The sequence below is a fragment of the Mesocricetus auratus genome, unplaced genomic scaffold (genome assembly GCF_017639785.1).
Source record: "Mesocricetus auratus isolate SY011 unplaced genomic scaffold, BCM_Maur_2.0 Super-Scaffold_100015, whole genome shotgun sequence".
NCBI lineage: Eukaryota > Metazoa > Chordata > Mammalia > Rodentia > Cricetidae > Mesocricetus > Mesocricetus auratus.
In genome coordinates, this window is record NW_024429198.1 from 45,932,698 (window position 1) to 45,950,218 (window position 17,521).

Genomic DNA, 17,521 nt, shown 5'->3' on the forward strand with positions numbered 1-17,521 from the left:
GGTTACTTTGGATGGTGACATCGTTTTAATGGAATATTAATTCTTTTAGAATTTTATGAATTTTTATAATACATTTTGATCAGATTGACCCTGACTTCCCCAGTTCTTTCAAATTCACTCCCCATCTCCCTGTTTCCTCCCAATTTCATGTCTTCTTAATATCTCGCCAAGTCCGATTAGTGTTACTCATCCACTAACATATGTGGGGTCATCCATTAGAACATGGTTGATTACCAGGGCGACACCCTTAAAGAACACTGAGTCTCTATCCCTCAGAAGCCACCAGCTATCAGTGGCTTCTCAGCTTGTTGCAGGCAGCTCAGGAGCCACATTCCACGGTTTTCCTGACCAACACAGTAGTGAGTTCATGAGTGCAGTGACCCTGTCATTTCCAGAAGACACTGCCTTGATCAAGTTCTCCCTGACCCTGACTCTCAGAATCTTTCTGCTCTTCTTCTGCAAGGGTGGTAACATTTGGATAAAGGTCCACGTGAAGTGAGGAGACCTGTGGCAGAACTCTTGAAGCCACTGGGACACACAGCTCTTGTTTTGCTTCTAACTTGGTATAGCAGTAATATAACTTAAAGAAAAGTTGAAGGATTTTTTTACATATTTTATTTTATACTGCTTGCTCTATTATGTAGATAGGAATAAAAATTTGGATAACTGGTTGTTTTTTAGTCATTGTTAAATGGTGCTATGTCTAAAGCTGTTAACTACTTTCTCCTTAAAAAAATAGAAGAATTCCTGCTGTATTATTATAGGTAGAAAGAAATAAGAAGTTTTATTCAATGATATAATCTAACAAATCAGTGAAGCAAGTTTAATTGGTCTGTAGTTCTAGAGGGTGCTGGCACTAGGTTTGGCTAGCATTTGGTAAGTTGGTTATTGCTCCATTTTATTCTTTCATCTTAGTACAAATCCGTATTAAAGAATATCCTCATATGAGAAGTGGATTAGAATCCCTCTGTTTGGAGACAAACAACGCACTCTTTTATAAAAAGCCTGTTTTTTCCTTGTATACTCTCCTGAACTACATTAGTGATTCAGCCTTGGCACTAAAGACCTGAGTGAACTTTGGGGAAGGAGCTGGTAGCATGGAAGAAAAAGGAAACTAGTGGAAGAGGCATGTGTGGTGTTGATGGATATAAACTGTCTTCTGATAACCAAGAATTATCATCGGATTTGTTTGGCTTTGCCACAGGCAGAATTGTTAGCTATCCCATTTATAAAAACGATAGGAATTTATTTTGCACACAAATTCAAGAATTTGACTTTCTGAGGCAGTCATGATTTGAGGAGAAGAGAATGCTATCACCTTTGTGAAGTTGTGAATTATGGAAGACATTTGTGATGAATTGTAGAATGTCCCTTGGGGTTTATTTCATTTATAACATTGCCTCAGGCCTTCTGTATCCTGTTGGAATGACCTCCTTTTCAACCCTGGGCTGCCAGCTATATGCAGTTCTTCCCCTTGGGTTCTTCTGGCTTGTCACATGACAGACATGAACTGTGATGCCTTTGTTCCTTAACCCAGATGATTGGGTCTCTATTTTTTTATATTTAACAGTCTTCTTAAAATTTTCTACAGAAATTAGTTTTTTTGTAGTAGTAGTTTAATTTTCTATCATATTGCAACACTGGTACAGAAGGAACAAAAATCAAATCATAACCTGACTAATTTTTATGTAGGGAACATACCCACCTAATCAGTGATCAGAATAAGAAGGAAGCATCATGGGAACTCCTGTGCCCTTACTGCTCCTTACTTTCTAAGAAGACTCACTGCCCGACTCCTGAAGCCTTGCCTGTATAGAGACTTGGCAAAAATAGAACCATGCATGCAGTAGTGTTCCTTTGTGTCCTGGATCCTCTCAATTCTTACAGTTTACTTCACTTAGATGTGACTTTTGGTAAAAATGTTTTCTGAGGCATTTAAAATTTATATAAGATGGTAAACTTGGTTGCAGGGAGATACTTGGTGTGAACACTGTTAAATAATTGTCAATAATATATCATTTATAGCTGAAGAAAACCTGCTGAGCTGGAAATGTAGGTTAGGTAAAGTTCATGTGCAGCTTGCTGAAAGCCCTGGGTTTGATCCCCACCACCATATAAACCAGGCATTTTTACTATGTTAATTCTACCTATCCAAGAGCATGGGAGATCTTTTCATTTTCTGATGTCTTCAATTTCTTTCTTCAGAGACTTAAAGTTCTTGTCATACAGGTCTTTCGCGTGTTTGCTTAAAGTTATCCTAAGATGTTTTATGTTATTTGTGGCTATTGTAAAGAGTGACGTCTCTGGTTTTTTTTTTAATCCCATTTATCATCTGTATATAGGAGGGCTACTGATTTTTTTAGGTTAATCTTGTATCCTGCTACGTTACTGAAGGAGTTTATCAATTGTAGTAGTTCCCTTGTAGAATTTTTGGGGTCGCTTATGTATACTGTCATATCATCAGCAAGTAGTGAAAGTTTGACTTCTTTTCTAATTTGTGTCCCCTAGATTTCCTTTTGTTATCATACTGCTCTAGCTAGAGCTTCTAGCTAGAGTTCTGTATTAAATAGATATGGAGAGAGTGGACAGCCTTGTCTTGTTCTTGATTTCAGTGGGATCACTTTGAGTTTCTCTCCATTTAGTTTGATGTTGGCTGTGGGCTTGCTGTGTATTGCTTTTATGTTTAGATTTGTTCCTTGCATCCCTTATCTCTTCAAGACCTTTGTCATGGAGGGGTATTGAATTTTTCAAAGGCCTTTCTAATGAGATGATCATGTGTTTTTTTTTACTTGTTCGCTTATTAGGTGGATTATATTGATAGATTTTTGTATGTTGAACCATCCCTGCATGTCTGCGATGAAGCCTACTTGATCATGGTGGATGATTTTTCAGATATGTTATTGGATTCAGTTTGCCAGTATTTTATTGAATATTTTTGCATTAATATTCATAAGGGAGATTAGTCTATATTTTTCTTTCTTAGTTGTGTCTTTATATGTGGCTTGGGTATCAGGTTAACTGTAGCCTCATAAAAAGAGTTTGGTAATGTTCCTTCTGTTTTTATTGTGTGGAACAATTTGAGTAGTATTGGAATTAGCTCTTCTTTGAATTTCTGGTTGAATTCTGCTCTGAAACCATCTGGCCCTGGGCTTATTTTGTTGGGAGACTTTTGATGAATGTTTCTGTTTCCATAGGGGTTATAGGTCTATTTAATTTGTTTATCTGGTCTTGATTTACTTTTGGTATTTGGTACTTACTTATCCAGAAATTTGTCCATTTCCTTTAAATTTTCCAGTTTTGTGAACTGCAGGTTTTTGAAGTATAACCTGATGATCCTCTGGATTTCTTCAGTGTCTGTTATTATGTCCCCCCTTTCATTTCTGATTTTGTTAATTTGAGTAATCTCTGTCTTTTGGTTAATTTGGATAAAGATTTGTCTATCTTGATATTCTCAAAGAATTGGTTCTTTGTCCTATTGATTCTTTGTATTTTTTTGTTTCTATTTTATTGATTTCAATCCTCAATTTGATTATTTCCAGCTGTCTACTCCTCCTGGGTGAGTTTGCTGCATTTTGTTCTAGAACTTTCAGTTTCTCTAGCTTCTTCATGTAGTCACTTAGTGCTATGAACTTTGTTCTTATCACTGCTTTCATTGTGTCCCGTGCATTTCAGAATGATGTGCTGTCATTTTCATTGAATTGAAGAAGTCTTTAATTTCTTTCCTCCTTGACCCAGTGGTGACTCAGTTGAGCATTGTTCAATTTCCATGAGTTTATGGACTTTATGCAGTTTAGTGTTTTTATTGAATTCTAACTTTAAGCCACAGTGACCCGATAAGATACAGGGAGTTATTTCAAAATTTTTGGATCTGTTGAGGTTTGCAATCTTAGAGAAAGTTCCATAAGGTGCTGAGAAAAAGTTCTATTCTTTTGTGTTTGGGTGAAATGTTCTATAGATGTCTGATAGGCCTGTTTGAGTTGTAACATCTGTTACTTCCTTTACTTCTCTGTTACGTTTCTGTTTGGGAAGACTTGTCCAATGGTAAGAGTGGAGTCTTGAAGTCTCCCACTATTACTGTGTGGGGCTTGATGTGTAATTTAAGCTTTAGTAATGTTTCTTTTACACACGTGAATGCCTTTGTATTTGAGGCATAGATGTTCAGAATTGAGACTTCATCTTGATGGATTTTTCCTGTGATGAATGTGTTATGGTCCCTAACTCTTTTGACTAATTTAGTTTGAAGACTATTTTGTTGGATATTAGGATAGCTACATCAGCTTGTTTCTTAAGTCTATTTGATTGCAAAATCTTTTCCCAACACTTTACTCTGAAGTACTGTCTGTCTTTGTAGTTGAGGTGTGTTTCTTGTATGCAACAGAAGGATGGATTCTGTTTTTATATCCAGTCTATTAGCCAGTATCTTTTTATAGTTAAATTGAGTCCAATGATATTAAGGGATAATAATGACCAGTGATTGCTAGTTCCTGTTATTTTTGTTTTTGTTGGTGATAGTGGCATTGTGTGTGAGTTTCCTTTCTTTGAGATTTGCTGGTGTGGGATAATTCATTGCCTGTGTTTTTGTGAATATAGCCAAATTCCTTGGGATGGGGTTTTCCTTCTAGTACCTTTTGTAGGACTGGATTTGTGGATTGGGTTAGTATTGTTTAAATCTGGTTCTGTTATGGAATATCTTGTTTTTTCCATCTATGGTGATTGAAAGCTTTGCTGGGTAAAGTAGTCTGGGCTGGCATCCATGGTCTCTTAGTGCCTGCATAATACCTAAGCAGGACCTTGTGACTTTCTTTGTTTCCATTGAGAAGTTGGATGTTATTCTGATAGGTCTGACTTAGTATGCTACTTGACCTTTTTTCCTTTGAAGCTCTTAATATTCTTTCCACATTCTGTATGTTTAGTGTTTTATGTGACCAGTGGATTATTATTTTTTTTTTTGTCCAGTCTATTTGGTGTTCTGTAAGCTTCTTGTACTTTCACAGATAGTCTTTCTGCAGGTTGGCAAAGTTTTCTTCTATGATTTTGTTGAATATATTTTCTGTGCCTCTGAACTGGACTTTTTCTCCTTCTTATCTATTATTTTTAGGTTCTGTCTTTTCATGGTGTCTCAGATTTCCTGGATACTTTGTATTAAGAATATTTTGGTTTTAACATTTTCTTTGATCGAGTAATCTTTTAAATTTATTTTTATTTTACTTATTTATTTACTTTGGTTTTTCGAGACAGGGTTTCTCTATGTAGCTCTGTCTGGCTGTCATGGAACTTGCTCTGTGGACCAGGCTGGCCTCAAACTCAGATATCTACCTGCTTCTGCTTTGAGTGCTGGGATTAAAGGCATGCACCATTACTGGCTGGCTTTCTTTTAATTTTTGGGATTATAATTTAATTACATTTCTTCCTTATCTTTCCTCTTTCTCCAAGCTCTCCATATATCCTTCCCTGCTCTTTTTAAAATTTTTTTACTAATTGTTGTTCCTCACATATATGTATGTTATGTATATATTATGTACATATATATCTTCCTAAATACATCCTGTTGAATCCATATATTACTTGTATATATGTTTTCAGGTCTGACCATTTGGCACTGTACACTAATTGGCATGCTCTTTCCTCAGTTGCCTATAATTCTTTGTGTTGGGTTGAGGCCTCATGGGCTTTTCCCTAACCAGTTTGGCATGTTCATTGGTGTCATTCTCCCTGACATTTGGGTGATCATGTTAGTGAGACTTTATTTGTGTATCATATGATATTAATAGAAGACTCAATCTCACAGCAAACTTAATCCCTCTTCTGTAAGGATCTCTGAGCCTTGGATGGAATTGCAGTTGTATTGTGGATGTATCTGTCAAGACATCTACAACTCTGCATTTTTATTGGTTGTGGTTTTCTGTAGTGGTCTCTGACAGTTTCAAAGAGAGGTTTCCTTGATTAGGGATGAAGACCACTCTTATCTGCTTGTATAAGGACAAATGTTTATGGATGGTAGTTAAGGGCTATGTTGGTTTAGTAAAATAGTGGTGGTAGATTCTCCTCCAGTAACCACCATTTTACTAGTACTGGGTAGTTAGCTAGGTATCTAGTACCAGGCATGGTTTTCCTTTTGATGAGTGGGTCTTAAGTCCAATTAGAGAGCTGTTGGTTACTGCCAAGGTGTGTGTGGCACTATTGCAACCAAAGGGTTATCATGCCATGCTAGTTGCTTATATGGTTCATAGATGTCATAGCTAAGTAAGACTGTTGGCTATCTTCTTCATTTTTAAAAAGTGACAGTAAGATGTCTCAGTGGATAGAGTACTTGCCACAAAAGCCCGACAACCTGAGTTTGATTCCTAGAACCCGCATAAATATAGGAGAGAACCAATTCCGCAAAGTTGTTCTCTGGCCTACACATACATACCATAGCATTCATGTACCTCCCTTCCATCCCACAAAATAATAATAATAAATTAAAAAGTTAACATAATAGTGCATAAGCCGGGCAGTGGTGGCACACACCTTTAATCCCAGCGCTCAGGAGGCAGAGGCAGGTGGATCTCTGTGAGTTCAAGGCCAGGCTGGACCGACAACCTCCAAAACAATACAGAGAAACCCTGAAACCTGTCTCGTAAAAACCAAACCAAAACAAAACAAAACAAAAAACAACATAATAGTGCATAGATATCTGTGTTTAGGAAACTGTCATAATGCAGGAGTACTGGGTTTCAGTTTATTCTTGGATGAATTTAACTCTTACAATGATTGTTCTGCTTATAATCAGTAAATCAGGAAATAGTAAATCAGAAAATATTATTAGGTTAAGTGTGGTGTAGTGCATTGCCTTTAATGCCAACATTTCAACACTTGGGAGCAAGAGGCAAGTAAAGTTCCAGGCCAACCAGAGCTAAATAGTAAGATCCTTTTTCAAAAAGAAAATGCTATAGGTAATCATGCTGTTTCCTCACAATTTACAAAGTTGGGGAGCTATAAACAGTAGTCATTGTGCTTAGAAAGCTTCTGCTAGTTTGTGATGGTATGGAAATATCCTATTGCAGAGGAACATGTAGCTAAATCCTGCCGCGGACCGCTCTGGCGGAGAGTATCAGACCGCGGGAGCTCAGGGTCGAAGGTATCAGGAGAGGTCAGGATACGGCGCAGGAAATGACAGACAGACACCAAGAGTCTTAGTGAACTGCTGTAATTTTACTGAAGTTTAAACTTCTCTTATATAGTGATAGAAACAAGGAACAAGGATAGAAAAAATACAATTCATGTTACAGCTGAATCATGATTTTTTAGAATTTGAACATCTCAGCGAAAAGTTTCCAGCCCCAAATCAGACATAGCATAAGTTTATCTATTAATACACAGACATAGCATAAGTTTATCTATTAATACAATTATTTGTGGCTTTGCGGTTGGTCATGAACTGGCTGCTCGATGAATCATGTCTAGCATATCTTTAGAGACAAGTGTCAACTTCCTCTTTCTACATGGATAGTTTTAGCTCCCCTCTGATGTACTTAGCAATGTGTTCTTTAAAGGAATCATATCTGCGATACAAGGCTTCCCACAACTGCTTGCATAAGCAAGCATGCCAGTATCTTAAGACTGTCATCATATTTTCTAAAATGGCTCGTCTCTCCTTTTCATTATAAATACACCATGGTCTCCTGCTTCTACGTAACCATTCCATGAAGTTTAATGAATTCCAAAGAACTCTCTTGCCTTTATGGTTGACCCATCTGTAACCCCGCTCATCATAGCCTCCCGTATATAATAGGGGCTCTAAATAGTTTCCTTGCTCCGGCACCCATCGTGGCGCCGTCCACCATCTCCCCTTAATCAGATACTGAGTATATCCTCCGGGAAGTGTTCTATAAGGAATTCCCTTCGTTTCACAACATTAAGAAAATCTCCCAGAGTTTGATTACTAGTCTTATTGTATCCAGCTTCTGTATAAACAGCCTGGATAAATGGAGGTGCCTCGAGCAGTGGGTTATTCATCTCAGGGCTGGTGGCATTGCCAGCTTCCTTTTTAGAATCTGGGTTAGCCTGTGCTTGGGAAACAGATAGCAAAGTGATTAAACAGATTACGCAGAAAAGCATAAAGAAAACAGAACATATTGCTCGCCAGCGCAGGGATCTTCTGGAGGCTCTCATGGATCGGGCTTCTCTCCAGGAGACTGCCTGGGGCTCCGCTTCGAGAAGCTCTGACCCCATCCCTTCAGGCAGTTCCCCCCAGTAGAGCGGCATTCTGCTACAGTTACACAGGGGTCACCGCTGTGGGTGTAGCAAAATCCCTTGTAAAAGAGGATGGGAAGTGTGTGATTGGAGGGAACCAGAATGGTGAGTGTTCATCTGGCACCATCAATAAATAATACAGCATAGCACAGTGGCTAACTTCAGATCGAAGTAAAAATGGAGTCCCATTCTACCTTGCTGTGAGGCGTGGGACACATGACTTCGCCAGGCTAGGATCATTTTCCTGTCTGATTTGAGCAGTGGGAATCAGCCCTCACAGACCTTGCTGCAAGGTTGTCTGAAAGAAAGGAGACAAATTTTCAAGTGATGCTCTGGTCACTGGGGAGCCATTGAGTAATTTTGGCACTGTGGCATGATGAGATCTGAACCATAATGGATTTATGTTATGTTTATTGTTACTATTGATGCACAAAAGACTGCTGTCCTTTGAGACAGTGGATTTTAAGTTTATGTAACCCTTCCTCAGTACCATGATCAAAATATATTCATCCATCACTTTGAAGTTATTTGTAAAAATCTTTCAAGTGGGAAGTCTAACCTGGAAGGGGTAGGGGAGTGGAGCAAAGGAGTATCTAGAAGAGAAGAAATCATTTCAGAGGCTGCTGCCAGGCCAAAAGAGAGAAATGATTGTGGGTTTAGCCTTCCCAATACCTTCCCAATGGACAATGGGCTCCTATGTGCCATAGGAAACAGGTTTTTCTTTATGAGTGCTCGTCCTTATTTTAAACTAACTAATTCTCTAATTCCCTCTCCTCCCTCCATCTAGGGCTTCAAAGATAACCCTTCTGCTTCTGGGACGTCCAGCCTATCAGCCACCAAACCATTACTTCGTCCAAAAATCACAAGAATCTGCCTCAGGGACTTGATATTCTGTATGGAACAGGAAAGAGAAATGAAGTATTCTCGAACCCTATACCTTGCCCTTTTGAAGTAATCATCCATTCATCCATCCATCCATCCATCCATCCATCCATCCATCCATCCATCCATCCAGATACTCACTGTTTACTGCCAAAGAAGATATAGAGAGCACTGTTGCCCTGTCCTGAAATTTACTCTGGAAAATAGTCACCAGTATGGAAGACCTCTGTTTACACTGACAAACTTTTTGTTTATTTGTTTGTTTTTACGCCTTGTCTGTATGTCCTGTGGGTTCTTGCGAATGAGAATTCAGATGCTTCCTGAAAGTCAGTACCAAGTATACTTTATATAGAAGTATCACCTTCCTACCTGCATTTAATTACAGCAGCTAGGGGCTCCCTCTTACCACCTCCGTCTTCTGTTTTTTCACACCATAGCAATAAGGTGCTCCCCTCTGGTACAGGCTGCATCTAGATGTAGGAGAAAGGAAGAGTCAGAATGTATCCTATACTGAACCTGTCTCCTAGTGTTAGATTTTATGCCTGCAATTAGAAGTTAATTAGATAACTGTGACAGTTACCTTCTGGAGTGGAAGTGTAACAAGCCACACAGTAGGGTCAGTTTCAACTTGTGTTAGTTGAGCTAGAATTACAAAGAGAGTGGAGGGGACCATTTGTGCCTGAGATTGCTGACTCTCTGGCTCCCCACACTGCACTGCTTCTGATACTTAGTAAGGGGAATCCTTGTTAGCTAGGTTTTAAAACTTAAATTGCTACTTAATATACCTCACTGAAAAATGAAAAAATTAGAAAGTACTGGAAGAAATATGAGGAGGTCTTACATTCAAATTGACAGGGGAAAAATGAAAAAGGCATTATGAAACAAATGTGTGTACTGTGTGCCCAAGGAGGGTGGCTGCACTTGGAATGCCAAAACTGGTCCTTGTTTTGGTGATGGGGGAAAAAAATTATTGGTCAACCAAAAAAGAAAACCTGGCAAACATTTAGTTATAGTATTTTAAAAGAGGATGGTTTGTTTTTGTATTGTTTTAATTTCTAAGATGGAGCTCTTTCTTTTATAAAGAATCTCCCATTTACTCTATGTTTTAAGCATCTACTGCTTTTCAAAACTTCTAACTGCTGGCAAAACATTCTAGGACTCCCTTCGCATTGTCTACTTAGAGGTGCTTTCAGTGCCTCACCCTTGGGGATGTGGCTCTAAATGTGAGCAACACATTATGCACCGCTCTCTGAAAGCTGATATTCAAAGCACTCCCCCAATTTTTAAAATCTACCTGTGTAGATAGTAACTGATAAAAAATAAGAGTGGGCTTCATTTGTGCTCTCCCCTTTAAAAAAATAGTGGAATTGAAATCACATAGCGAAAGAATGCCACACCCTCCCAGAAAATAATTAAAGGAAAATGCTAGAGAAAGGATTCAGGAGAAACGCCTCTAGTATATCACTCTCCATCCTGTTCTTCCCACGGGGTCTGTTATGGCCGTATTCTATACCATTGTAAGAATTTAATTAGCCACAGTTTTTGTTTTAGCAAGTTATGTAAAATGCCGTAAATTATGTATATGTTAAAGTAACTTAACAAGAAATCTATACCCAAAGTTGTTTTGTATATTTAAATGCTTAGCTTTATTTTTTGTAAAGTGCAGTGTGCTCCCACATTTGTGTAATCGTATTGATCAGATGTTTAAAATTATTTCAAATACACCATTAAAATAATTATTTTATGATTAAAAAAAGCAACAAAACACAAAACTTTGCTCAGTCACTGACTTTGCAGCAGTTTTCATTAATAGCTAGTCCCTGGAGGACTCAGATCTGCCTGGCAGTGAGTCTCTTATTTATTTTGGACTGTGGGCATTTGGTTCTGGAATCTCACTTAAATCTAAGTTGCTTTATCACTTCCTTTGCAATAATTTGCCTGCTGTTTGACTCACAAAGAAAGCTAAACATAGTTATTATGAAAGCTTTTCTTGGCTCATTGAGTTTCTTACCAAGATACTCTTTCAAAATTTTTAATATAAAATCTTTTTGTGATATGCACATGTGTGGTGTGTGTATGGGTGTCTTCCTCTCACCTCTCTTCTTATAGTTGAAAACAAGGACTCACTGGGTCTGGAGCTCACTGTGGCCAGCAGCTGCCCTGGATCTTCCTGTCTCCACCTCTGAGCTCTGGGCTTTCAGGAGCCTACCAGCATGGCTTTTTACATGGGTTCTGGGCATCCACACTTGGACCTTATGCTCACACAGCAGGCACTCCAGCCACAGAACCAATTCCTGAGCCTTTAATGTAAGTTTGGAAACCTGTGGTGCAAGGTGTATATTACACAAATACAGATGTGTGTACAAGATATTCTTCCACACAGTTGGCAAAATAGAAGCTTTGGGGCAGATTTGGATTCCAGATGTGTTGTCTTTAATGTACAATATTAATGAGAATTGAATTTTTTTTATGTGAGTGCTACTGATCCAACTCAGGTTGTCAGGTTGGTGTAGACACACTTTTACCCACTGAGTCGCCTCCCTGGCCTCAATAGTCTTGTTTTTACAGAAGAAATACTGAAACATATTTTTCTATTTTGTGTGTGTGCATTTATGTTTATAGGCATGAACGTGGAGGTGAGAGGACCACCTGTAGGAATTGTCTTCTTTATTATGTGGGACTGGAGATCACTTCAGGTCATCAGGCCTGGCAGCTAGTATCCTTAGCCTGCTGAGCCATTTCAGTGACCCAACAAGCACGTTTGAAACCTATAAAACTTTTCAAGCTTATAATGCATGACATGTTTTATATCATTAGAATTTTGTCAAATGAAAGACTTTTTACTACTGATGTCATGGTTCCAGCAGAAAACACAGCAATCAACATTAAGGCATAATTTTTAAGAAAGTAACAGGACCAAGGAACATGCTGATTTGGACTTTATTACTTTGTCTGTTGTGGAATGAGTCAGTTAAGTGTGTCTACAAGTTTGCCCTCAAAAGTTCTAGTTATATTCTGCAGGGGGAAAAACTATATTGTGTCACATGTCTGAATATAACCTAGTAGAGAGTTTTTACATTGTACCATCCACCTTGTGCTACTCTGTCTTACTTGTCCAATGTCAAACAGTCTTCTGGGAAAACCTGTGTCGAGTTGATTAAGTTTATTGCCTAGTCTGTAGCACACACGGCTTGTCTCATAGTTTAAGCTGGCTCCACTCTACAGAAAGTCCTTGGTGGATGTCCCGGGGTACTGGCATCACCAAAATGCTGGGGTCTCTACAACTGGCTGAATCTTTACCAGTAGTATCTCATGGTCTCTCCTTAGGGACTCTAATGCTGCCACATAGTGCCAGGCCTCAACTTCTCTCCATGAGCCCTTCTATCTTGGGTTTCCACAGCAACTAAGTCTGTAACTTTACCAATGGCCCTACCACACAGTACTAAGTCTCAGCTGCTCTCCATGAACACTTCATACCTTTAAAATCAGTACCACCTGAGTGACTCTTATACTACCAGCATCAGGTAAGAGCATCCCTGGATGCCTCTGGGACATAGCTTCTATGTGCTGACCCAGAGGAAACAGTTCCAGAAGATTTCACCTCTATGATGCCAGTCTCTTCTTAATCACTACTGATTTCTCAGCTTCAGTTGGCAAGTATCAATTGTCACAGAAAACAAAGGTTTTACATTTGAACTCTGGTCTCTTACTAATCACAGCCAATTCTGTTGGCTAGTTCTGTTGTGAACTTGGTACAAGCCAGAGTCCTTTTTAGAAGAGGGAACCCCAATTCAGAAAATTTCCCTACCAGGTAAGCCTGTGGTGCACTTTCTTGATTGATGATTGATGTGGAACGGTTCAGCTCTCTAGGTGGTGCCACCACTGGGGTGGTAGCTCTGAGTGTGACAAGAACACACGGTGAGCAAGTCAGGAAACAGTACTCCCAATGGCCTCTGCTTGTCTTGTTCCTGCCTCTGCTTCCTTCAGTGATGGATTATGTGATGTGGCAGTGTAAACTGAAATAAACCCTTTCCTCCTCAAGTTACTTTTGCTCATGGTGTTTTATCACAGCAATAGAAAACCTGTGACATGTACCTTGGGCAAATTAGTTTGCTTTAGTTTTGTTTCCTCTCGGGGGAAAAAAAGAAAAGTACTTGGCCTATGGAGTGATTGTGATAGTTTCATAAATGATCATGGTTGTATGTAAACCACTCCGGCCAAAATATCATATATAGTAGGAAACATAAGGCAGGAATAATGCATTTTGGAGATTTTATGTGACACAGATTTGCATCCTGCCTAACTACATACAGCACTTGGCTAAACACACTAACCTTAGTGCATTATTTAAATATAATCTTAAGATTTAAGATTCCTGCATGTGCCATTAAGACTGGTACAGTAAGCCACAAAAAGGCTATGAGTAATACAGAGAGCCATCTAATAGGCTGTACGCTCTCTCTCTCTCTCTCTCTCTCTCTCTCTCTCTCTCTCTCTCTCTCTCTCTCTCTCTCTCTCTCTGTGTGTGTGTGTGTGTCTGCATGTGTGCACACACGTGTTTAGTGTGCTGAGGTTTGACCTCAGAGTCTTGCCATACAAAGGTACTACCGCTAAGCTTCATCCTTGTATTAGCTACTTGTTCCTGCAACAACAACAAAAAAAAATACCCAACCAGAGGTCACTTAAGCGAGGAGGGTTTATTCTGGCTCATGGTGTAAAAGATAAGCAGCCCATCAAGGTTGGGGAGGAATGGTAGCAGGGATGTGAAATAGATGGTCGGTCATATGCTATCTGCAGGTGAATGCTGGTGTCAGGACCCCCAGTGAGTGTGATGAGGCAGCTCATATCCAGGATGGATCTTCCCTGCTCAGTTCAAAATTTCTGAAAATATTTAACCAGAGGTGTGTTTTCACAGTGAGTATAAGTCCAGTCAGGTTGACAATTAAAATTAACTGTCACAACCCTTACCCACTGTTCTGGATAAATTTATGTCAATTTGACACAAGATAAAGTCATGTAAGAGGAGGCAACCTCAGTTAAGAAAATGTCTGCATAAGATGGAGCTGTAAGAAAGCCTGTAAGGATGCCGGGCGGTGGTGGCACACACCTTTAATCCGAGCACTCAGGAGGAGGCAGAGGCAGGCAGATCTCTGTGAGTTCTAGGCTAGGCTGGACCCACAGCCTTCAAAACAATACAGAGAAACCCTGTCTTGTAAAACAAACAAACAAAAAAGGCAGTTTCTTAATGACAGATGTAAGAGGACCCATCTCATGGTGGGTGGTACCATCCCTAGGCTGGTGGTCCTGGGTTCTATAATAAAGCAGACTGAATAAGCCAATAAGCAGAACTCCTCAATGGCCTCTGCATCGGCTCCTGCCTGACTTGAGTTCCTACCTTGACTTCTCTTAATATAATTCTGGAAATATAAAACAAATAAACCCTTTCCTCCTCAAATTGCTTTTGGTCATTGTATTTCATTACAACAATAGGAACCATAACTAAGATATCCGCATTTATGACTTTGTTTACTAAGTTCCCCATAGGATTGGGAGCAGTAATTGCCATTCCTTCCAAAATTTTTATTGAAAACAGTAGAAACATATTGGTCACATTGAAACTGTAAAATGGCACACGAAAATTCTTCTCTTGTAGGTAGGAACATCCATTCCCTTCTCGAGATTTGTCCGTTTTTATCAGTCTCATATATATCACTCCATACAATTCCTATGTTCTTACCCTCTTACTTGCATATGACAGCATACTGACTTATCTTAACCTAGTTTCACAATTTCATTATTTGTAATTCTACCTGTCCTGTTTTCCAGACCAGCCATGCTAGTAGAATCTTGCTATAATCTTTAGGGGAAAACAAATTTCCCTTGAGGGATTTTGTAAATAGTCTGTGTTTGTTTATTATTTTGTAAATTATACTATTTCACTACAAAAATCCACCAAAATATGTCTGTGGGTTCCTTTATCCCTCCACCAAATGTGTACTGTAAGAGTTACAGGAGAGGAGAAATACCCTGTGCAAATTACTGGGGTGGGTGGTGAGGACAAGGTAAGTAAAGTCATCTATGGGAAGGACCCACTATGTCCGCTGTAACTCTGAAGTTTCACTGGCGTCATCCTCCTACTGTGAACCAACCTGACTTCACGATCACTGCAACCTCTTCTCCGTACAGTTTCTATTCATAATTAAAAACAATGGGTGGCAGAGCCAGGATGTCATCCAGGCCTAAGCTGAGTCTGTGGTCCAGCCACAGATGGGGTCTGTGTTGACATCTGTGGCCAGTGGCACCTCAGGGGGCCTTAGGAATCATGCAAGGTGAAATCTGGGCTATACTGAGTCAATCCTGTCCCTCACTGCCCTGGGAAAGCGGCCTTGCCTCTCACTGCCCACTACAGCAAGAGATCTGGTCCCTGCATCCAGGAGAGAGGGCCCCCACCCTCACCACAGGTGAGAATGAAGCTACCCTGAGGGCATGCGTGCAGGGGAGCTGTCTCATCACTGCACCAAGGCAGGGGCCCCAGTGGCTTGACCTGACCTGCCTGGCTAACACCCAGACCCACAAATGTGCCTGGAGTTGACCCACCCTAGCATGTACCCCCATCTGGGTCCTGCTGGAGCTCCTGAGGATCTTGTCCTACAGAATGATGCCCACAAGATCTCCAAGACAGAGGATACCCTAGAAGAGCTCTGGTGAAGATCCACTGAGGATGGTGTACCAAAAGACCAGAGGCCTGAGCCAGACCAATGACTCATTGCAATGGACAGCTGCCAGCCAAGCTAATGGGACAAAGGGGTACACTATATGACACACTGAAGCCCCCAATGCCATCAGGGTGGATGAAGAGGTGATGGAGAAGCAGAGATTTTGCTGTTTGGGGAGTGATGTTGTTGTTCTGATTTGGTTTATTGGGTTCTCTCTCTTTTTGTTCTTACTTTTGTTTGCTTACTTTGCTTTCTTTTGTGGGAGGAGGGATGTAGTGGGGGTGAGGGAGAATATGGGGAACTGAGAGGTGAACAGAATTGGGGTGCATGATGTGAAACCCCCAAAAATTCAGTTAGAAGTTTCAAAAACAAACAATGGGAGGTCAGAACAGGAATGATACGAATTTGACATTCCGAGGTGTGATCATGGATGGGGTTGCCTGGATACCCAAATGACTCAACCAGCCTCTAATAACCTTTTGTAAATGAGGTAATAAGCAGGGCAAAAAAACAAGGTACAGTGTGTGTCCTGGAAGGCTGTTCCTGTCAGAAATAGAGAATACCAGCATAAATACTCACACATAACTTTGTGGGTTCTTTTCCAAAATATGGTGAGAATAGGTTTCACAGAACCTTTAGGGAAGAAATATAAATGAGTCACTCAGGTTCAGCAAAGAAATTAATACTGGTCTTGGTTTTAGAAAAAAGACATTTTTAAAAATGTGCCCCACAGTAATCATGTGGAGGTCAGAGGACAGCACCCAGGAACCCATCCTTTCTTTCCATCTTTCCAAGGGTTCTGGGTATCAAACTCAGCTTGCCGAGGTTTGCTTAGCTGAGCCACCTCACTGGCCCTTAAGAGTTTTAATCATATTCTAGGGCTTTAGAAAAAACAACATGAGGCATAAAGGCATACTAATTGACTTAAGTATAATTAAGATAAAACATTTTCTTTGACTAATTTTTAAGAACCATAGAGGAGGGAAATGGGAGATAACATTGAAATGTAAGGGGGAAGCAAATCATACTTTTCTACTGTTCAAACTGTCAAAGAGTACATGAGACTGGTAAAGGGTCCACCTTGGTCTAGATAAATTCTTCACAATTTGTGTTTCAAAGAAATGACTAAAAGTGTCACCTGTAAACTTTTTTCTTGGTTATAAGGATCATATAATCTTAGGAAATTTGGCAAATAACATATTAAAAATAATGTGCTTTGGTGTATTTCTCTTCAGGCTCCTGTGCTGACCATAGGTGTTTTTAATCTACTGATGCAGCTCTCTGTCCTTTTGAACATATCACTGGAGACACCAGGGGGAGTGAGGAACCGTGCCAGTGGGAGAGAGACTTAAAGCTGTACAGTTCCATCAGTCAGTGTGATGTGGAGGCCATGTTTCTCATTCCCTCAAGGGATACATACATAGATTTGCTTTAACTATTTCATCTTGCTGACCTGAGGAACAAGGTGAATATGTCCTTCCTGTCTCACTACTAACAGTGGTCCTTTACATGTTGTGGTAATATGGGAAAAATTGTCATAATTCTATGCAAATTATTTAGCAGATTGAAAGCTAGTATAGACATTAAGCCTTGAGGTAGATGCCATGGGACAAAGGACTATCTCTGTTGGTAATATTAATGAAGGTTTTTCATGAAAAGAAAAGGAAGGAACTTGCTAGTTGGCTTCT

At 39.8% G+C, this 17,521-nt stretch overlaps 1 protein-coding gene across 2 annotated transcripts in view; it reads left to right on the plus strand.

Moving 5' to 3' along the window:
* Positions 1-13,158, plus strand: part of Taf4b (TATA-box binding protein associated factor 4b) — a 119,477-nt gene extending 106,319 nt beyond the window's left edge. For both annotated transcript variants that reach the window (XM_040757866.1, XM_040757867.1), the window contains exon 15: positions 9,023-13,158. In XM_040757866.1, the coding sequence (XP_040613800.1) occupies positions 9,023-9,190 (168 nt within the window). In that variant the 3' untranslated portion in view covers positions 9,191-13,158. The remainder of the gene's footprint in view (positions 1-9,022) is intronic.
* The last annotated feature ends 4,363 nt before the right edge of the window (positions 13,159-17,521 follow it).